Below are 23,233 nucleotides of genomic sequence, written 5' to 3'. Positions count from 1 at the left end.
TTGCTTTTATTAGAGAGGCCAAAAATCAGTTTAGAATTGCTCCAAATAGGAATTTTTTTCTCATTTGCTTAAAATTATAAGCAAAACCAAAAATTTGTAAGAACTTTGAAGGCATAAACGTGTGTATATCGTCGATCAATTATTCTCTAGAGAATTCCTCTGTTGTAAGAACTTGGGAAGACATATGTTTCAGCTCCTCTTCAAAACGAAACAAGATAGACTTCACCACTTGATTCTTAGTCCTTTCTACATTCAGTGCAAGTTTCTTTCAATACCTCAAATGATTTTACGCATGATTCCATGATACCAGAAGTCAAAAGAAGTGTCTCTTTTCCCTTGATCCACCTCCAACTTCTAGTTAATCTCAGGGCAACTGTAAAGCACCACTAATATAGAGCTCTTACAAGGTTACATGAAAGAGAACGAGTTTTCAGCACTAGTTGTACATCTACATGATCTGCAAAATGTTGATCTGAAACAAGTACTGCACCCAAAAAAAAAAAGAGGAGGAAGACAAGTGAGCACAAAGAGGAAGTAAAAAAAGTAGCAGGAACAGAGACCGGCATGTTCAGAATTAACACATACCGAAGGAACTCCACTTTTCACGTCTTATATCTCACATCCTTTCGTCTTCTTTTTTTTCTTTTTCCCTTTTGCGGAGGCAGACATTCCATAAGCTGCCTGACTAGCTTGGACTACACTGCAAACATGAATATCATCCTTTGGTATATTATTGAGAATATTTGCTGCAGATTTGTAGTCCCTTAATGCCAACAAGGCTTGATACATCCTGCATCAAACAATGAATTAGAGCAAAGAAGGAAACCATAAAAGGACAAGTATCCCAAATCTAATAAGGTTAAAATACGACTAGTTTGAAGTGTAGTTACTTCATATTTGTTGTGTTCTCAATAGCAAGGAACAAGAAAAAGCTTACTAAATGTAGAAGAATAGAGAAATGAACATAAAAGCTGGTTTCTTGATTTCATTTATGAGGAAGTAAGGGGCATAGCGTCTATATTTGTACAAAGCTAAGACTACAAGCTGTCACGACTTACATAGGCTGAAATAAGATAGAGATAAAATGAGGATACTAGTCCTAGTAACAAGACTTCTAGGGGGGAAACATGTAAATAGAAGGCTTAATAGGTAAATCGGCACTCGTACTTGCACGAAATTTTGTTCCGACCTCCCAACTCCACAGGTTTTCATCCAGACCTGAACCTACACCGAAACTAAAGTTTTGAACGCCTCTGACTCATTGATCGAGATTATGTGGCAATTAAATAGTTGATTTGGACCAAATATGTGGTATGCACAACGTTAAAGAGTGTGACTGAAAAATAAAACTACTAACAGTTAAAAGAAACCTCCCGGTTATCTCTCTTCCCCCCTCATTCCTCCATCCTTTTCAACCTTGGCGACCAGATCAATCCACCAGCGAACAGCATTTTTTCTGGCCACAGAAGAACCTTCCTTGCCATTTTCCTCTCCTATTTCTCCCTTTCTATTTCCACATTTTTCATTTGAACTCACATCTGACTTCTAAATGAAAACCCCCTTTTCATCTTTAAGCCCCAGCGCTCTCTCAGCAACCAACATCATTGCCAGCGAATCCTTCCGGAGGCCCTTTCACTTTTTTTTAATCAATGAGGTTCAACAATCCTTTTTCCCCCACCTCAATCCTACCATTCTTCCTCCATGAAACCCCTCTGTTTGCTGTCACCTTGCCTAGAGGATGTGAACCGGCAAAATTCACTCACATGCAAGTCCTCCAGGGCCTCTCCAAGCTTGAATTTCTGTGGTCTCGGGTTCTCTCTTCCCATGCTTGATGAAACTCTTCGGATTGCCATAGTGTGATTTGGTGAGTCTCTGATGGAAAAAATGAGAGGAACTTTGTATCGGCAAATGGGATTGTATGAAATGTTGAACGCTCCACACTAATGGGGTTATCTATGCGTGCGTGATTGCTGAACATGCTCCACACTTAACCAGTCACAGGCGTTTAAAATAGTGGGTTTGAACATGTTCAGGTGTTTGAATGAGAACCCATTTGAAATGGGGGCTAGAAACAATTTCTTGTGCAAGTGTGGGTGTCTATTTACCTATTATGCCTAAATAAAACAACTTCCTAACTAATTCCATTCCAGCTCCCGTTTGCACGTTGTTGCATGTTGATCCCAATAGTCACATAACACCATGTTACTTTGCTATTGAGTGAAAAGATTGTAGATTTTTGGCAGTGCTTTTTCCTTTAAGGAGACAGGAAACTCCAAGAGTGTTCTGCTTGAATAAGATTGGAGAAAAGAAAACTGATATATAACTTGAAAAGAAAAGAAAAAGGATGATTTGACTGTCGGCACACATGTCAAAGGAAAGCAAGATATCTCAACAAGAACCTTTTAGCATGCAAAGAATTATCTCTCGTGAACCTTTTAGGATGCAACAAGAAGACCTACATCACACAGGTAAAAACTCCATAAAGCTCCCACTGACTCTCATGGCTCTAGAACCTTAAACCATGGAACACAGAAAAGAAAGGACATCAAACAGTCCAGAAGCATTGTTACTTCGATGACTTTATTCTTTCTTTCTTTTTTTCATCTTCAACTTTATGTTAGATTAGATAGGTAGATATCTTTGACCTAGTTTAAAATGATTTTTTTTTTTTCATTTCACTCAAAGGAAGAAGGATAAAAACCAACAAATCTATGAAAATGCATTGGTCTAGCTTAATTATATGTTAGTGTTGAATGATTAATTAAGTAATTTCTCAACAGATGCACGAAATGCATTAGTCTAGCTTAATTGAATCTTAGTGTTGATTGATTAATTAAGTGATTTCTCAACAGACGCACCTGTAGAGAAATCAAAATAAAAAGATGTAACTATCATGAATTTCCTAAGAACAGAATTTTCAGGCTAGCAAACAAGACTACATAACACTAGTTATTCGAGATTACCTCACATAACTTAAAATATTGTAAGGAAGACCAGCTATTTTGTACTCCTTCCAAATCAGATAACAAGCTTGTAAATCTTTGGCCTTGACACAAGCACTGAGGAGGAAATCAAGACTTTGTCGTGAAGGGAGGAGACCAATCTCTTTCTTAATAGCCTGAAGGAGATCCAAGCCTAACTGTAAATTTATTGGGTCTTTTTCCGCAATCTGGCAGAAAACCTGCTCCATGATTACCAAAAATGAATATCAAGCAATAAAACACATCAGAGCTAAATACAGGCCTCCACTATTAATGAGAACAATTTTGTCAAAATAAAAGTATCATATGCAGTGGGGAGCTTCATCTTGCACACAAAAACTGATGAGAGTATATGAATTACAGGAACCCAAAAAGAACTGAGTTTCCATGACACATAATTATTATTTGACACATTATATTTTCCAATATAAAACAGAGAAAAGGAAGAGGTGCAAAACCTCATCGAATAGAACTTCCTTAACCACTTCATCAGACTTGTATGCATCTACCAGCCTTTTAAGCAAGTCGACAATAGATCTATTACAAAAAAGGGAAAAATTAAAGCAACTCCAAATTTCAGCAATAGTCTCAAGAAACAATTATGAATTTAGACCTGAAATGATTTTTCCCAATACAATATGTTATGACCCTATAGGAGGCATCCACCCATTGATCGAGGCCATTTAATTGCTCAAGTAGGTGGAGCAATCTATGCAAATCTCCTTCAGCTTGAAGGTTTTCCTGCAAAATTATGATTTAAAAGGGTAAAACTGTCAAAATATTGAAGGTGTCAAGGAAAAGATCCTGGGAAAGAGCACATATGCAAGAAAGCACTGACAATGAGACAGATAACCGCTTTCGGCTCCAACTTGCATTGAGCTTCTTTCATTTCCTCATATATATCAAGGGCATCTGACATTTGCCCGTGTGAAGCAAGAGCTGAAACAAGCGAACTTCTAATTTCATTGAAACCCTTCACAGGTACTCCTCGATCATAGATTACCTGCACATCCGTTGATGCTTCTAAATCATCAGAAAAAGTCATATCTTCTTTTGGCAAGATCATGCCTCTTCCAAGGAGAGAAAGTTAAAAGAACGGTTATCAGTTTTAGAGCAGTTCAATTTTTTCTCTACAGAGTATATTTCCCATGAAAGCTTCCGATTTGACAAGATAAAAAGCATCACGTTAGAATTTACACTAAAACGTAGCATAGCTTCAAAGAAGCGTATAAATTGATCTCTTAATATTCACGTGTGCACCCATGACCCACCAAACATGTGGCAGCAGAAACTTCAAGAAAATTATATATAAAACATCTAATTTCATACGGGTAGACGTAGGCCCTGAAACCATCAGTTCACAAGCACTGCCCGACGAAGGGGGGACGGGGAAAGCTACAGGCCCAAAACCTTCGACCCTTCTTTCTAAATGGGGGTGCATTTATTTAAATAGTAAAAAAATTATAATATTTTTATTCAAAAAAAGTAAAAAAAAAACATCTCATGATAAATTGTCTTTTCTATTACTTCTAAGTTCTAACATGTAATAAAAAATTGAGTCTTTTCTACAACTCTATTTAACTACTTAATTACTCTCATTGGATGATTTTATTGAACTACTTAACTGCAAAGTCATTAACCGTACTCAAGGGAAAGCCAATTTGCTTGAACTTCTCTGGTTACAGTTAATGCATCATTTTCCCTTCATTTCCAATCATAATCAAAATGTTATAGAAATATATAATTAATTAAATAGTAGATTTTTTCTAAAAATACCTCATCATAAATTGTCTTTTAAAATCTCCCAACATCTCATAATTAATTGAGTCTTTTCAAATATTCCTAAGATCTCATAATAAATTGAGTTTTTTCTACTACCTCATTTGATTAAAAAATTTCGCAGTTACTTCAGCCATGTTCACATAAAAGATAAGCCGATGACGTTTCCTTTTTTGACTTTTGTTTGACAAAATAATGGTATCCTCCGTTGGCATGATTAAGAAATTGGTATGTTCATTTCGCTTATCATATATATCAATATATCACAAAAAACTATGTGCACTTATATTAAAAAAATATATATATATATATTTTGTACGTTACACTTTGCTTATACACATTAAAGTTGCATGTACTAATTCTTTGAACCGTTTACATAGGCTATGCAAAAATGAAAGATTCTACTAACCATCCTAAGAAAGACATATATAGATTGAATATATACCATGTAAGCTCTATATAAACATATAAATTAATACACGGTTTATCATATTTACAAATAATTTTCAACATAAGATTAGGCATGTCCAGATTTTATATAATAGTAGGGAATAACCCAAGACTAGTATATTATTAAAAGGGAGAAGTTCTAAAATGCAAAGTAGAATTACCATTTTACCCACACTAAATTATAATATTATAAATTATTTAATTAATTAAGTATTAAATAATAAATCTACTAACATATTACAAGTGGAAAGCCCTATATGAAAAATTAAATTACAATAAATCATAATATCATATTTTTACAGTTTTTTCCGCCATTTTTTATAATTTTTTTACTGCCTTAATGACTTGCCAAAATCCTCACACCATAATGTCGAAGTAAAGCCCACGTAACAATATCCTTGAGACAAAAGGCCAAATAACCAATTAATACCATATATAACACTAATTAAATTGGTTTGCATTTGAACCCAATTAGGAATTTTTTTCCTTTTGCATTAAAAACTAATCTGGCGTCTCTTCCACGTACTGTACTTCATCCAAAATTTCAAATTCTCTTATTAACCTTTCTTCATCTTCATAATTTATAATTAAAAAAAGAGGTAATCCGGTGTACTAAAGTTCCCGCTATGTACAAGGTTCGAAGAAGAATCCGACCACAAGAGTCTATTGTACACAACTTTACTTTGCATTTCTGCCAAAGACTGTTTTCAAGATTTGAATCCGTGACCTTCTGGTCACAAGGCAACAACTTTATCAATTTAATTTTTGAATAATTATACTGCTAATTAATTTTTGTGCCACTTCATTCTTTGTTTTTTTTTGTGTGTAATGTGTATTAATCTCTGAAAAATTACACTACTAAGAAATTCTTGTGACTCTTCATATTCCATTTTTTTCCATTTATTCCTCGTTTTCTCCTTTCATGCTTTGCATTTAATTAGCCTAAATGGTGTATTAAATTAAATAACAAAGCACAACCATTTGGTAGTCGAAAAAAACAATCTATACTCATTATTATGCTATTAACACAACTGCTTTACCGTCTTCATTTTTGGGCAAAAACTTTCTTACCAAGCTCATGTCTTTTCCGTGAGTGCTTGACAATCTCCATTTTCCTTTATTATCCTTTTATTTATCTGTTTATGTTTATCTAAATACCAGTCTTTACATATTTTTGTTAATCATTATTTTCTCTTCTAAGTGAAAGCAATGATGAGGTGAATTGTCTTTTTCTTTCCTTTAAATGTTAAGAGTAACATATATGCATGTATAATATAAAGTAACTATTATAAATAGTATCTCAACTACTTTAATTTATATTTCAACTCTGTAGATATTAAATTCATTTTGAATTCATGTGTCAGGTGATTAATATATAAGATCAATGTTCATCATCCTCGAGAACTTGCATTTTTGATATACTTTAATTTCTCTTTTTATTATCTAACATATCAGTTGAAATTGTATAGAAGATTTTGATACCAACTGATAGGGATATACGTGCAACGCACGTACCCAGAACTAGTTAAATAAATATAGTGAAATAGACAACTGAAATCAGGGGAAAACCAGTTACTAAGAATCCATGGATCTAACAAAGTATTTAGCATGAAAAAAAGGAAAAAATATGGCCAATGAAAGATTTATAGAACCGAATATACTCATTGTGTACCTGTTTAGCCTTTTCAAACTGTCCAGAAGCTGCATATCCATTTATTAAGGCCATATATACATGCTTTGTGAGTGTAACTCCAGAATCTTTCATCTCATCGAGAAACTACAAATTTTCAAATTACCAACTATTAGTTCCACATTTGTAGCCAATGTCGACAAGATAAGCATCTATCTGCTAATATCGAAAGAAAAAGCAGATATTTTATAAACAAAGAACGAAAACAAAGGGCAAAAGAGCCTACGCCCAAATAAATCAGATAAAGGAAACAGATTCACGGAACCAGTTATCACTGAAAAATATTTTATAAAAATTTTGTATAGATCACTTTAAGAGAATTGCATTCACATAAAATACAATTTTTAAATCAAATGGAAAGACTAGCACCGTGTTGATGGATGTATTGATGAAACACGGTTAAAATTTGTATGCTAATTATACATCATTCAATGGATTTCCTCTCTTTTGATACAAGTAGAATTTTCTTAGGCCTCCACTAGCTAGTTGGCAATACATGGTTTCTAACCCATGAACCGGTTATCAACTTCTTATTTTAGCCACAATTTTCTTCCAAAGCAGTATATACATAAAATATGAAAGTTTTCAACTTCTTTTATATGGTAAACTCCAACCCCCAAACTCTCCATCCTACCCAGGAGTTCAAAAGTTTCCCTTCCACACTTGTCTCCAAAGGAATCAGGGATTTGCCAAGATGCTTGCCTGACTTTTGATACTGTATGAATTGAACTAGTCTTATAATCCTAATAAGTTCAATATAAGCTAGCTTTCCTTCTTATAATCTTTAATAAGCTCAATATAAGCTAGCTTTCCTTCTATAATCATGGGCATTATATTTCCATTCTAACTTTTACTAAACAACTACTGAATCACCATCTCTTAATAACGAGAAATATGATAGAAAAAATAATCTACAACAAGCTAGTAAATGAAAATAATGCATCAACTCAAATTATCAAACTTAGTTACACCAGAGAAATGAGAAAAGCAAGACTGATCTATAGTCATATTCCCAAAAAATAGTTTTTGCCAAGTCAGAACAAAGGTTCTTTATCAAGATCACATAACAGAACTTATCACATGGGAGTACTGAACTAATATGTAAAACCAAGGACCTTAGATATGTTATCCTCAGTCGTGCAATTGCTTATCAGATAGCTGAAAGTCTGAGAGTCTGACTTCACATTAGCATCTTCCATTTGTTTGAGAACCCTTAATGCAGCACGAGTGTCTTTCTGCCAGAATGTTCAGCCAAAAAATGTCAAAAGGTAAATTTAAAAACAAAAACAGAAGTAATAAGCACCACCAAACCATCATCACATCCATGGATAGGGAAATTCAAGCAACAAAATTCCAAAATAAAAGTGATAAAAACCATCAAGCAACCACTATGGTGCACATGGATTGGACAGCCTTTCACACAAACAAAAAGGCAGTTTTCTGTATCTAAAATGCATGCACAAGATATTACTTTTAAAAATAAAAAAAAATGGTAAATTTATATTCATCAGCATTTAGGGCTTTAGGGCTATGCTGGCCACCTCCAAAAATTTACAAGGAATGAGACATATACTTGCAAGGATCCTATAAAATCCACTAGTTGGATTTCCTCTTCTATATTTTTTTCGTTACACAAAAAGCCTAAAATAGTAATAACTTCTCATTTAATCTTTTGTAATGAACATTCTTTCACTTCAAAAATCCTCCGATTTCTCTCCTAACATATAATCCACCAAATGCAAGTTGGAATTGTTCTCCACCATCTCTTCTGACTTTAACTTCCACCTCTCGTCATCCAGCAGCTAAGGAGGTCTGCTGTGTGTTCTGGCATGCTCCAGTTCACATTGGCTATACTAGTGAAGAGATCCCATACTTGTGTTGTTACTTTGCAAAGAAGAAAGATGGGCTTGTTGGTCTCAAATGCCTCTTTGCATAGCATACATCTAGAGGGTATGCTAATTCCCCTTTTCTTCATAGCCTCATGTGTCACACTCGTCCAGATAGTACTCCAAGGACCTGCTGATCTTCCTGCAGTTACACAGAATCCCCATTTGTACACTATATTTGACAGAGAACAGGCCATCCCTATGTTGCCCCCATAACAACTTATCCGCTTCCATGTTAATACCAGGATATCCTCCTATCAGATTCAACAACTCTGTAACCCATGCTATTTCCCAATCATTGAGTAACCTCCTGAAGACCAAATTCCACCCCTGTGGAAACCACAGTTTCTGTATGCTACATTCAGGATTCACACATATAGAGAAGAGTCAGAAAATAGAGACTGTAGGGTGCCATGACCACTCCAGTCTTCTTTCCAAAAAGAGATTTTGTCCCCCACCCCCAACTTTGGCCTTTGTATTGGGCTTGAGTATCAACCAGAGATTTCTAATGGACTCCAGACTCCAACTCCATAGGTGCTAGTCACTTCATTTGTGCACCATTGCACCTCCTGTCCATATTTCTGGGATATTACTTCCCTCCATAAAGCTTGTTCTTCTTGTTTGTACCTCCAGAGCCACTCCATGAGTAGGCTGTTATTTTGTAACTTTAGATTTCTCACTCCTAGTCCACCATATCTCCTGCTTTGCTGGACTGTAATCCACTTCACCGGGTTGAAACTCTTCTCAATTTTAATCCCTTGCCACAAGAAATCCCCTCCTTAGCTTGTCCAGAATCTTAACCACTTTGCCAGGAATAGGAATTACATATGTTGGTAAAGAATCTAGGACTGAATTTGTTAGTGTAACTCTCCCTCCCAGGGACAAGTATTTGAATTTCCACAAAGCCAGCTTTTCTCAGTCTTTTCAATTATCCCATCCCAAATGTTAAGTGCTTCATGAACAAGATACTCGTCTATCAATAGAAGCATAACCTCGTTTTATAGATAGATGGACATAAAGAAAGATATATTTTTAAATCATGTACTGCACGAACATTGTGCAAATTCAAGATGGAGGGATGAAAGGTAAGACAAATGTACTGAAAATAAATAAGTCCAAGCATGTCTCTACTGTAAGGTGGTCCAGTTCGCTATCAATTATATACAAAATATATTTTACAGAGATACGAGTAATAATCACCAGATAATTTGTAATTGGAGTTTGATTTAATATATGAGTTGTATGGTATATTACATGTCGTAGGTTTTAAATTTAATGAAAGGTTGTTACCTACAGTACTCCTGACTAACATTATTTTATCCAATGTTATATATGGTTTATTAACATAATTAATTTATGGCGGAATGAACAGGGAGACCTTTGTACTTGGCTTAGATTGTCAATTGGACCCTTCTACTCCATGAATTGTAAATTGGACACTTGAACTCAATTAAAATAGGAGTTTTAAACAACTCCATCATTGTGTTCCTCACTTGTGCTGACACGGATAACACATCATATCTTTGTGCTGATATGGATAACTTATCATATCCACGTCAGAAAATTAAGGCCACATCATATTTATCTCATTAATTTAATAACAATGATTTTTCTATTTATTTTATTATATTAAATAAATAAGTACTTTAAAAAATGGTTTTCACCTTATTGCCCCACCATCATAATTCAAGGGAAGTAGGAGCTCTCTAAATGTCGTAAGCCCTTACCCGGATAACGGTCTTACCCAGATAACTACTTTGATCCCAATTAATTCCCATCACATAAATGTTTTTTTAAAACAATTTGTGGTGTATGTGCCAGCTTATGCGCACCTCGAGTAATTTTAGGAGATAATTGTCACTTACCACCAACAATAGGCACCAAATAACTCTGTCCACCAATGATTAGACAAATTGAAAGATATCACCTAGTATTTTTATCTCTGTTGGGATTTGAACATGAGACTTCATGCTTCTCCTCCCACTTTATTGACCACTAAATCACACTCTTGGGTGCTTACCATCATATATATATTTATCAACTATATGATTTATGTTAGTTTTAAAAAGCTGGAGATTATAATAATTAATTCATAATAATAAATTTTAAATTCTCTCAAAATAATGAACAATTTTAAGAGGAAATCTAAAGACCATGTATCCTAAAATATGAGATGATGAATTTTTAACATTGAAGTACTCTTAGAATCATGAAAAAACATTTTTAAACATCTTTTTCTAATTTTTAAATAGAAATACAAGCATTACCTAAAATTAAATCACTGAGACAATAAGTATAATTAATTAAACAAGTAGTAATATAAATAGCATATTTGTGCATTTAGATGTGTGTAGGCACATACTACTAATATGTGCATTTCATATTCAATATTCACATAAACCAAAGTGGGTTTTCAGACGGAAACAAATATGATGACCAAGCAGATAACAATCGATGCAGAATATGAAACCAGAACTATTTTCAATAACACGAGCTCCAGATGACCCTTAGCTCTAGTTGTACAACTCTTGTAGAGATAGTGAGATACAATCAACTTCTGCCACATAATTGACCCACTAAAAAAGTTAACCTTACTGCTCAAACGATACAACTTAAAATCATGCAATATCCTTTTAACATATTGTTCCTTTCACTCAAAAAGACGTTCTATAAGTACTCTGAAAGAGGCTCGGTCAAATGAAGAGCACGAGATGCAATAAATGGGTTGAGAGCAAAAGTTAGTTTTTAGCACATAGATGATGTTGACAACTCATGCATAGAAGATAACAAGATAAATGGGGAACCCACCTCTCGGAAATATCCTCCCATTATGGCATTGTACATGCTTGTGGTAGGCATCACGTTAAACTTCTCCAAATCCTTGAGCATGCCATATGCGCCTTCAAACTGCAGTTAGGACAACATAGAGAACATAGAGCTTGGCTAGTTAAGCGACACATTCCATATTTATATAAAAATATTATTCCCCGATAAGAAGAGGAAACTTACATCCTTTGTTCTCACAGTCATATTTATCATAATCCTGAAGGTCTCATTATTTGGCTTGATATCATGACGAAGCATCATTGAATAAATTCGATGAACCTAAGATTCATGAGGATAAACATTAAAACATGATTTACGCAAACAATAAATGAATCAAAGATACAAGATATACGCAATGGACAATTTGAAATAGAATCACTCAGTACTAGCCACTCGCTGGAAAAACTACTGACGTAATTTCAAATCAAAGAGTCAGCCAAGCAGTAATCCAGTTGACAATGAAGGAAGAAGAGAACATCCACAGGTTGAATTCAACCGAAAAATCTATCATTGCCATGAGTTTATCTTTTATTTGATTTGACATCATGAACATAGTACTTATTCATGCACTGATAAGACATGGATCAACAAAAATGAAGTCACCATTAGCTATTTAATACAAAACCTATTTGGAGAATCCAACTTTGTTGCTCACAAGGGTTAAAAGCTCCAACTGAGCAGATCATGGGAAATAAGTCGTTTCTCTTTTGAGAAGAAGAACTATTTCTTTACTTTTGCCACTAAAGATAGACATTACAACAACAACAAACAAAGTGTAGTCCCACAAAGTGGGATCTAAGATCGACATTAACCGCATAAAATAACTTCTTAGCGCACACTTGGCAATCAGAAAAAATCTTATTAATGCAGGGCAAAAAACATCCATATACAAGAACTATACCAATAAAATAGAAACCTTAAAGTAGGATATGATTTTCTATGAACGACACCTAATCTAGCAAAGAGAAATAATGGATAAGAGGCTATTCCTTGAGTGAAAAAATCCTTTTCTATGCACTTTAGCAACCATCTGGTCCTTGATTTCTATAATTTTCGAATGTCATTGCCAGTGCTAGAGTGCGAAGGCCCAAGGGTTTTAGTCCATCACTAACTATTTAGTAAGTTAGTTTTTCGAATAAAACATGCCGCCCAGGATGCTGTGATTCTTTATCCAGGTTCGGCAATGAGCATCAAAACTGTATTCTAACTACATATACATGAACAGCAAAAATCTATGAGAACAATCAAGGAACATTTGTGACAGTTAAATCTCATATAATTTGTGTGTCCTAGCCCAAACTATACAATTAAAGTAGATTAAGCTAATGAACTAAAACATCAAAAAGATAAGGGATTCAAACTAACCTACCAAATTATACTCACAGCTTTTATCGCAGGCTTCTAGTACGGAATTAAATGTCTCCAAGGATAATGTCAGACCTGCTTCAAACATTTGATCAACCATATCTAATGCAGCATGTACCTATTTACAAAGTTGCAACTATCAGTACATTAGAGAAATTCACATATTAACCAGAACATGTAATGACTCTTATGTTGCACAAAGAAGTCTCCAACTACTGAATAGAATATCTCTAAACAATCAGTCCTTACCTTAAATAACTCACAACAGTACATAATAAGCTTCTGATACTGGGACGATGCTGGCCTAAGCTCCAACTCCACATGTAAATTTTTGAATTCAAGGATAACATCTTCAACCTTCCATCAATAACAGAGCAATCAGAGTAATATTTCACTGATGGACAGATATTCAGTACTACCATAACTACAGATCGACTTGGCAACTACAATAGTTTACTCAAAATTTCCAACTAATTCTGTTAGCAGAGAAAAGAAATGCTTATCGCAATCCAGGAGCAAAAAATAATTAGAAGCGCTAAATACAACAACACGTTGTACTCCCTTTAACTTCCATCATTCCAGTACATGTGACATCAATTGACACTCTTTGACTGACACAGAGCTTAAGATGTTAATTTAACTTGTGATTTGCGCAAACAAACAGCCTCTTAGATATTCTATCCAATAATCTTTTGATTCAGCATTACAAAATTTCTAACTTATGCAAGCATCATGTGAATTGTATACCAAGGGAGATTACAAGCAGAATTAATGAGAAGTTCCTCACCGCTAAATTTGGCATGTTACTTGTATAATTGTAGATAAATTTTGAGATGTCTTTTGCTCCAATACCTGCTTTGAGTGAGACTACATTAGGATTCAATAAGATTACCATAGAAGTAAAAGTTTTTCTAACAGCAACAGAAAAAGGGAAATCTTCAGGTTCCTTATAACTGATGCCAATACTCACAACATTTTCCCTATACGGTAATGTTTATTTATTTTTTAACCAGATAGCAATATCTGTTCGCAGAATTAGATAATAATCCTTTCTAAGATGTATTGGGACAAGATACCGGCATAGAGGTCACACTTTGAGTTAAACAATTATGGTAACCTTCACTTTAAAGTACCCAATACAATTAGAAACAATTTGTCTAACATGAGGCCAGTGATTGTTAAATCAACTATATAGGTGCCTCTAAAGAAAAATAAGGTGATGAGTTTACCTATTGTTACCAACTCCTGAAGAAACATCTTTGCGAAGGACTCCAATAGCAACTTCCCCAAGAACTTGAAGATATTTGTGACAAAATCAGTAGATGAAACTTTTGTTATGTCAATAGTTCGTAGAAGCCTCACAAAATCCTCAACTCGGTCACTTTCGCACAATGCTAAGAGATAGTTTTCTGCAACATATTCAACATTGTGAAACTCTAAAATATGGCACTAGTGCAGAGAAAGCACCTGCCAAAACTCATCATGAGATGCATATAAGAACGATTTGTAAGATTCTAAGATGTTACCACATTGCAAAGACAGACTCTAAATTCATCAACCATTTTCAAATGCATTATAAACATCATGTACAGTAAACATGAAAAAAGAGGCATGCAACTCAATCATTTTAATCACTAATCATTAAGTGGAAGGTAGCACAGGTAACTTCTAATATCCAGCAGGATCAAACAATAAGAGTATACAAACTAAAATAGTAATAGGGGCATATGTACAGTAAATTGCAAACCTTGAAAGGCAGATTTATCAGCACCATCATAAAGAGAAAGATGGTAGAGGAGTTCTTCTATTTTATCTTCATTTTCAATTTTAGTCCAAAGCAACATCTCATAGTAAGCTAATCTTGCAAGTGAATCAGCATTTCCATCCATAATGAGCTCACAGTAAAAATCAAACTCTTGTACCATGCCAAAATCAATAAAATACATAAGAACTGAACCATAGCTCTCCTCTTCTACTTGGAAACCCTGTTCCTTCATTGATTTAAGAAGCTGATAAGCCTTTGAAAGCTGCTTCAACGACACCTCTTCATCATTACTTTCTCTGGCCTTCTCTATACAGAGTCTTATTAGAGAATTATATTCTTTCTGGCCAGTTTCTCGTCCCAATTTACCAAACACTTTAATGGTAGTATCAGCCCCCAATTTACAGGCACATTGTTTAACCAACTGGTGGAAACGACTTATCTGAGTACTCTTGAAGGTCCACTTTTCCTTCCTTTCTCGTGCTATTTCTTTCCGTCGCAATGAGATGTTGCATTTTTCTACATTTGATAACCATGGTACATCCAATACATTTTCCAAGCAACTTCCATTACTACTCTCTTCTGAATCGCTCAAATAAAAATCTAAATCACCTACAATAAAAGATATCAGAAGAATATGTAGATAAAATAGGTTGTAAAGCAATTGCATACAGACAACATATGAAAAAAATAAATAGATATTCTAAGTCATGCAATCTTTGTCCACATCTAATTACATCACAAGGAATCTTGTAAAAAGAATATGCAGTTTCCAAGACACTAAGCAGACATGAGAAAAGATCTTAAAGCACCATCTAGAAATAATAAATAATTTTTTTTTAAAAAAAAAAAAGGACTGCCACAAAATGCTTAGCTAGTTTGTTCAGTTGGAATTTCATAACGCTGTAAACAGCATTAATATGTTTTTGGATTTTCTTAGCTCCATGATCTTAGCATTGTACTGGAGCTAACCTTTTGGACCTTCTGTCACTATGCATCTTCTTGATGCCTTAATTAAAATTAACTACTTACTTCATCAAAAAATAAAAAGATAACAATACCACCACACATTACTTTCTTAATATCTCTTAAGCCCCCAGGATAACGCACGAATATCAATATAAGGATAACAGTAGCTGGACCAGCATCATAGTTTACATGTTTGTTCAACCTTTGGCTATCAAATATCATTATAATTACAAGAATTCCTAAGACAGAGAATCACAACAGATTCAAATCCTAAACTGGGAAATGAAATTCATGGCAGAACTTTCCAAGTTGACAATTGAAAAATTGTGGTGACTCATTTAGTTCTCAAACTATTATTTAAGACTTCAAAGGTCACAGCATGAATTATTGAAGCTCCAAGATACCCCACACTCCAAAAATCTGGACTCGTGAACGAAGGACACAAGACATAATGACAGATATATTTACCCTTTCAATGTACATTTAGCAGAGAAAGGTAATAACACCTTCTAGCTAGTGGTAGGACAGCTGTGTACATAGCGAAAGTTCCAAGGAAGTATTCACTTTAGTCAGCACAGGAAAAGTACAACTCGCAGGAAAGCTGGAGAGCTTCTTCACTATTACTCTAAAACGCTAACATTGTCCTAAGTACAATAAGCAAAACATGATGTTGTACCAATATGATGGTATCTATCATAATGTGCATTCATATTAAACAACTCGTCTCTAATTTGAACAACTGAGTCCACGCAATATACCAAAGTTTAAAAAAAAAAAATCTGAAAAGTCAACAAAAGAATAAACAAAGAGAAGGTAATATTTAAAAAAAAAAACTCCAGCGTAAGGTAGTTGTCCTTCTCAGATTTTAACATATCTAAGACTTAGGGTCCATTTGGTTTCAGGCATTAGGGGGTTTAAGTTCATCAACTCTTCACTAATAAATGCATTTGGTGTTTGGTTGTGGCCTTATGGGTATAAGCTAAAACTAGGATATATTTATACCAAAATCATGAGATTAAACGAGACTATCTATCCTGGTTATAATCAATCTCAGGGATTTAACCTTGCTTTGAACCAAACGACCCCTACAATACAATCTATTAAGGATGCACCTGATTAATCAAATTAACACAACCCAAAAAAGAGAAAAAAACATACCACAGAGTATCGACGATATTTCTCTTGACAACAGTTTTGATGATTCTCCTGCACAAACAAACAAACCAAAAAAAAAACATAAAATAATTGAACAATTTTAAGTGTTTATCCTTTTGCCTTTATCACAATGAGTTAAATTTCTCATATGGTCAAATCAACTAACAGTTATTATCCCACAAAAGTTCACTTTCTTCATTGAAAAAAATTGAAATCTAAGGAAAAAAAAGGAGACTTTCAGAGATAATAACTATTACAATAACATACCCACCTAATGTAATTCCACAAGTGAGGTTTGGCGAGGTAATGTATGCTCAAACCTTACCACCATCTAAGAGATCAACAACGTTTGAGCAAATAAGAATTGGGAAAATATGCTTACCATAGTCAGCAGCAGAGCTAAAGTTGAAACCTTCGGCGGCTATGTCACTGAGAGACTTAGAAGAATCATTAGAGAGTTTAGAAGATGAAGATTTAAAGGAGGATAATTGGTGTTTTAGGGCAACATCTTCGGCTGAAGTTGAAGGGGAAACAGATTTCCATTGATTTGATAATTTAGTAGCGGAACGGAACAAAGACCTTAGGGTTTTGGTTTTGGAACCAGGCATCAGCAATGACCCAATTGGATTCTTGCTTCTCTGTGAACTGAAAGGAGCAACACAGCATAGATTAAACAAAAGGCTTCAATCTTTTTCACCTTTTCTTTGAAAAAAACAGACAGGATTATGTACAGTTAAACTAGTGTGTTTATTTTTGATAAAATGGATTAGTAAAAACTGTCTAATCCAGAAAAGGAATTTGGTGAATGGAGAAATTAAGGAATTGATTATGAAATTTTTTGCACCAATAAATCACATTGTTAACCTTGCAGTTCGTTTGGTATAATAAATAAAGGATAGCTGATTTGAAGACAAGAGATCAATTCTCTCCTCAATGCCTTTCTTCAGCCTATTCAATCGGTAGAGATATAGCATACAAGCAAAAGTCAAGGATAATTGACTTCAATTTGGTGACTCATATTTTTACAAAATTGCACACAAACAGAGTAAAATACTAATGACAATTGGCTAAAGATTGAAAAAGAAGTGTAAATATATGTTAATTCTTAACGGGTTAACAGTTTATCCGATAAGAAAATTTAATAATCTGCCCCCACACCAATAAGCCGTTAATTATAAAATTTTAATCTGTTCCCCAACCGTTTATTCTATAATCCAATACCAATAAATCAATTTTGCGGTTGACTTATCGATTACGGTTCAATTTTAAACACTCCTATTTCAGTGTATGTGGTTTAGTTTGAATTTTGTAATCTTAAATTAATGAATGTCATGATTTTAAACATGTTATATCGATATTGAAATTAAGAAGTTATTAAATATTAAAAGTACTTAATATTTTTTTTGCTCTTCCCTTTTGAAATAAGATACATAGTACTAGTATTCTTGTATTCCTTGTTACTGAAAATATCAATGGAGGAATCCTACCAAGGAAAGGGGGGGAAAGTTTATTCTCTTTAGGGAACACATGTGATTTCCTTTCGTTTTACTTGTATTGGCAGACAATTAATTTTGAAACTCTAGAAAAAACTTTTTTTCCCTTCTTCTCTTGAAAAGTGAAATAGTTTAGAGGTCAAATATATTTTTGTACATTTAAAGTGGTTCAGTTTTACTCTTTATTATATTTTTGAATCAATAATATTTTTATTATTATGTTTTTGACTCAAAAATATTCTTTACAATCAAAAATATTCTTTTTACTAACAAGTACTTCAAAACATAAGAAAATAAGTCAAATATACCCTTAAACTATTTGATAAGACAATTTTTTGTGTATACAGAACTAAGTCCCATATGAATGAAGTAGCTACCAAGTTAGTTCACACTTTCATTATTCACCGGAAAAACTAAGGTACAAGGATTTTACAATTGCCCCCAAATTAATTTAAACTATTCAATTTGAATTAAAATTATCCGATACGACCCACTAAATTAAATAAATTCATAACTAATTAAATCCCAAAATCGATTTATCTTCATCTCATTCCTCCATGGAAACACCATGCCTTGTCTGTCCCCAAGTTATCAGATCCTTCTTCATTTCCTTCCTCCATGTAAACCCATAACAGAGGAGGATCCACAATTTTTCCTCAAAGTCAATTCCTTAGGTCATCCAAAAAGTTGTCGTTGATTCGAACTTTCTTTTGCAATCTTCATTACAACCGTCCCCGTTGTTCCGGCGGAAAAGGAGTTCGTTTTGTGAATATTTCATTTTAAGGGTCAACCATAGCTTTTCCTTTTGCAATCATTTGTGTACTATTGTTGGGTCGTAGCTCTTATCATTTGTGTATTGTTCTTAATTTTCCCTGGTAGTTCATCTCTGGGTTTGAGGAATGAAGAAAATTGGAATAAAAGGGTTTGGGGATTTAATTTTGTTATGAATTTATTTAGTTTAGTGGATCGAATTCGGGTTAAAAGAGGGAATCAGGTATAATAAAATCTCTATAGATGCATATGTTTGGAATCGGAAAAAATATTCATTTATTGAGATTATTACTGAAGTTTAATGTTTCTAATTGTATTTATGTATATAGAAAATGAATAGATTTTATGTTAACTATAAAAAGAAAAGGCTAGATGTTTAAAAATTATAATCCAAGTATAATGTTTTCTCATCATTTGAAAGGCGTAAAAAAATCATCTTTAACCAATAAAATAAGAAACGCAATATGTGACCATAAGAATGAGAATTCAACTATAGAATCATATTTTAAAAAGAAATAGTTATTGGTTTAGTATTATTGACTGATTAAATATATATAAATTCTTGATTTAGTAATTATTACTTTATATTTTTTTGGTGCCATTAATACTTTATTTTTAATTATTATCTAATGTATTTAGCGAGAATATTATTTTAATATAACTGGCTCAAGTCGGGATCGGAGAAAAATATTTATTTAGCGATATTATTACTTTATCGAGGTTTTACTGTAATTTTAATTCAAATTGGATAGTTTAAGTTGATTTGGGGGGAACCGTCCAATTGAGGGGTATATTTGCTAAGTTTGGTAACGGCGAGAATAACTCGATTTTAACGATAAGGGTAAAGTCAACTAATGAATAAAAATTGATGGGTATTTTTGACCCTTTTCCCTTCTTTCTTTATCAAAATATTATATTGTACATTATATACAAAATTAAAACTAAAGAATTTAAATGGATTCTTCATGTGTTTATTTTAAATATTATAAATCTCTATGAAAATTCTATGCTCCGTTATTGACAACATCTATAAACCCTAAGAAGAGACGACCTGTAAGTATACGTGCAAGACGTATTATATGATGGCCAAATCGTATATATATTAGCTAAGTGGCCATAAACAACAATTAGCGACAATATTATAAGATCGTATCTAACTTGATGGTGGATGAAAGTCATTGTTTATCCTTAAAATGGTATAATTAAATTTGTGTGTGGTTAAAGGATACATGAGTTAGAATTGACCATAATAATAAGATTGAAAGATAATAATAACTTGTAAGAAATGCACAATAAAATAAGCAAAACATACAATTAAGCAATATGAATCAAAGTATAAGATTAGACTATTAGCCCGAGTTACGAGGAAGTTGGTTGGCAACAACACTGGAAAGCATACAATAATGTATTATAAACTTGAGAGCTTAGTAACTTTGACAATTATACTGCACTACAGGTGTAAGAATGAAATATGATTTATACCAGTAAATTTTAAAAATTATTTAAAATATTCATAAGTTTGTGTTATTATTTTATAATAAATGTTTGCTGTTAAAAAATAATTTTATAACATAATTGATAACAATCAACAACAATAAAATAACAATATAAGCAAGAATAATGCATTAATCGTATACTCAAATTTATCACTATACCTTTTGTTGTTTATATTATGTTAAGGCTTGAGGGTGTTCGGCTAAACCCCTGAACGCCATGAGGGGTGAGATCCTTGGGTAAGGTCCGTTTAATAAAAAAAAAATTGTCATTGATTCAATTGAAATTATAATCCATTAAAAATAAGTTGTTCTTTTTCTCTCAATCTTGTCACTCAAATTATAACTCAAAATTTTTCGGAGAAGATAGATAAATATTAGTTAGAATAAATAAATAATGCCGTTTTCTATAAAATATAAAAGTTGGGTAATTTTTAAATATTTAAAACTTTTCAAATACTAGAAGATGCCTAGATGCTAGTTTTTTCTAGTATTTGGGAACTTGGGATATTTAGGGGTGTGGAAAAACTAATTCGACCAATAAATCGAACCGAAAAAAATGTTGTTAGATTATTTATTGGGTTATTGAGTTAATGAATTTTTAATGGTTTTATAAAAAAAATTATTGGGTTATTGGTTCGATATTGATTTTTAATATTGAGTTATTGGGTAAATCGATAACCCATTAAAATAATAGTAATTTACTACTTTACCCCTAAATAAATATTAAATATTAATATCAATATATTATTGGTAACCACCTTTGCCCTTTAGCCTTCAATTTACATTATTCTCCTAGTTTTTTTATTTGTGTTATACTTATACAGTTCTTTTCATGTTAGTCACTATTGTTTCTATTTTATGAGTATTTCGTAAAGTTATATTATTGTTTTGTCGCGCCAAATTGTTGGATAAGTCATATAATTATTTTATGAGATTTTTTTATTGGTTAAACCGAAAATCGAACCGTTAAGGACCAAAATCGATAAAAAAATTTTTATTGGTTTATTATTGGTTTGGCGTATTTCAAAATCGAAAACCGATAAACCGAACTTATATTACATAAAATCAAACCGAACCGATCGATACACACCTCTAGAGATATTGCCAAATATAATTTTTCGAAATCTCTAATTTTTCTCCATCATCTACACTTCTTCTCCCCTTTTTCTCTTTATCCAACAATCAAACCAAGAGAAGTCAAAATTGCAAAATAGTTTTTACCTTTCTTTTATTTGAAATTTTAGCTTCTTCTCTTCTTTTATTGTGTAAAATGTAAGATCAGCCTCATTGAATTTGCTTAAAGTACGATTCAATAGCTTCTTCCTCTATCATATATATGTAGTACACCTATAAAAAAAAACACAAGATTACCATTTAGATTAAATCAAACAGAAGGATCTACACTTATGCATATAAAAATTTATTTATAGAGATAAAATCACAATGAATAAAATATGAATGTATGTCTGCCATAGTTTTGATGTACCCATTTGTATTTCATACCATGGTGAGAGGTCGTTCTCAGAATCAGACAAGAATGAAGAAAGGAAGATCGAAGTCAAGATTCAGACCCGACAAAGATGAATGTGTCTTTTGCCGAGATGTAACCCTTTAAATTTCATACAATATACATAACTGATTATAGCCTTTTAATTTTTCATGCATCCCTTCAAATTACATAATTAAGTGATAAAGTCTTTTCAGTTTTCAAATTAATTGACAAAATATGTTCATTTAAATTAATTGAATAATAAGTTCAGCCGTTACTTTCTAAAAGATCAAACTTACGTTAATCCTAGGAAGAAATGGCTTAGTTTGTGGTAAAATATTTTTGCCAATTAACATGCCATTATAGCCATTATTTACCATTTAATAGGATTCCAATTTAATATCTTAACTTAGTTTCCTGTGCATTAATATGGCCAAATAATAATGACTACAGGCTAATGTGGTTTTCAACTTTTGAAGAGTAAGGAACCGTTGGACTATATTGCATTAAAATATTATTATTTAATTAAAAAATTAATTAATTATATTTAATTAAAAAATTACTTAATTACATTTAATTTGTTGCAAGGGCAAAATGTTAATCCAACTTTGAAGTTGGGAGCTTCCCACTTATAATAATAATAATAATAATAATAATAATATATATATATATATATATATATATATATATATATATATATATATATATATGATATGATGATTGGGATAATACTATCTATTTAGCACTCATGTTATAAGAAAGTTAAATGTTATACTTGATTGAAGGTGTCTTCTTTACCTAGAAGACTAGAGATTAATTCACACTTAAATATAATTTTTTTTTAGTGCTAATAACTATAAATACTGAATTCATTCTAATATGTGATGATAAGAACTGAGAAATAATTAAAAACGAGGAAACCAAGCTATCATTGTCCTGCAGGAATTGTCAAAACCAACAAATATTGTAAACTTTAATGCTAACAACCAACAAAGCCGGCAAAAATAAACTTATTGCATATTCCCATTAGCTAATAATCTGCTCTGTAGCCTGCAACAAGCATGTTATAAAAACAAGGATAATTATAGAGTTTTTGTGTATTGTTTCTATAATAAAAAATT

General features: G+C 32.8%; 1 protein-coding gene across 1 annotated transcript; it reads right to left on the bottom strand.

The window, feature by feature from the left end:
- Positions 1 to 4: 4 nt before the first annotated feature.
- LOC129891226 (pentatricopeptide repeat-containing protein At4g04790, mitochondrial-like) lies at positions 5 to 17,800 on the bottom strand. The gene is made up of 18 exons (XM_055966520.1): positions 17,728 to 17,800; positions 17,246 to 17,508; positions 16,867 to 16,914; positions 14,725 to 15,351; positions 14,207 to 14,386; positions 13,765 to 13,829; positions 13,227 to 13,334; positions 12,982 to 13,095; positions 11,796 to 11,891; positions 11,595 to 11,693; positions 8,016 to 8,135; positions 6,883 to 6,987; positions 3,820 to 3,984; positions 3,595 to 3,722; positions 3,440 to 3,518; positions 2,964 to 3,181; positions 586 to 790; positions 5 to 484 (listed from the first exon to the last, which is right to left on the bottom strand). Exons 2-17 carry the CDS (start codon positions 17,469 to 17,471, stop codon positions 610 to 612), a joined length of 2,559 nt encoding a protein of 852 aa, XP_055822495.1. The 5' UTR covers positions 17,472 to 17,508; positions 17,728 to 17,800; the 3' UTR covers positions 5 to 484; positions 586 to 609.
- Between the last annotated feature and the right edge of the window lie 5,433 nt (positions 17,801 to 23,233).

Source organism: Solanum dulcamara, chromosome 6, assembly GCF_947179165.1.
Source record: "Solanum dulcamara chromosome 6, daSolDulc1.2, whole genome shotgun sequence".
Taxonomy (NCBI): domain Eukaryota; kingdom Viridiplantae; phylum Streptophyta; class Magnoliopsida; order Solanales; family Solanaceae; genus Solanum; species Solanum dulcamara.
This window is presented reverse-complemented; position numbering and strand designations above follow the sequence as displayed.

Bases quoted from the DNA above. Each gene is read 5' to 3' on its own strand.
- LOC129891226 (XM_055966520.1), bottom strand. From the start codon at position 17,471: ATGCCTGGTTCCAAAACCAAAACCCTAAGGTCTTTGTTCCGTTCCGCT. The intron at 11,694-11,795 runs GTAAGTTTCCTC...TCCTAACTGCAG, and splicing joins TGACTGTGAGAACAAAGGAT to TTTGAAGGCGCATATGGCAT. The intron at 6,988-8,015 runs GTCCTTGGTTTT...GAAAATTTGTAG, and splicing joins CTGAGGATAACATATCTAAG to TTTCTCGATGAGATGAAAGA.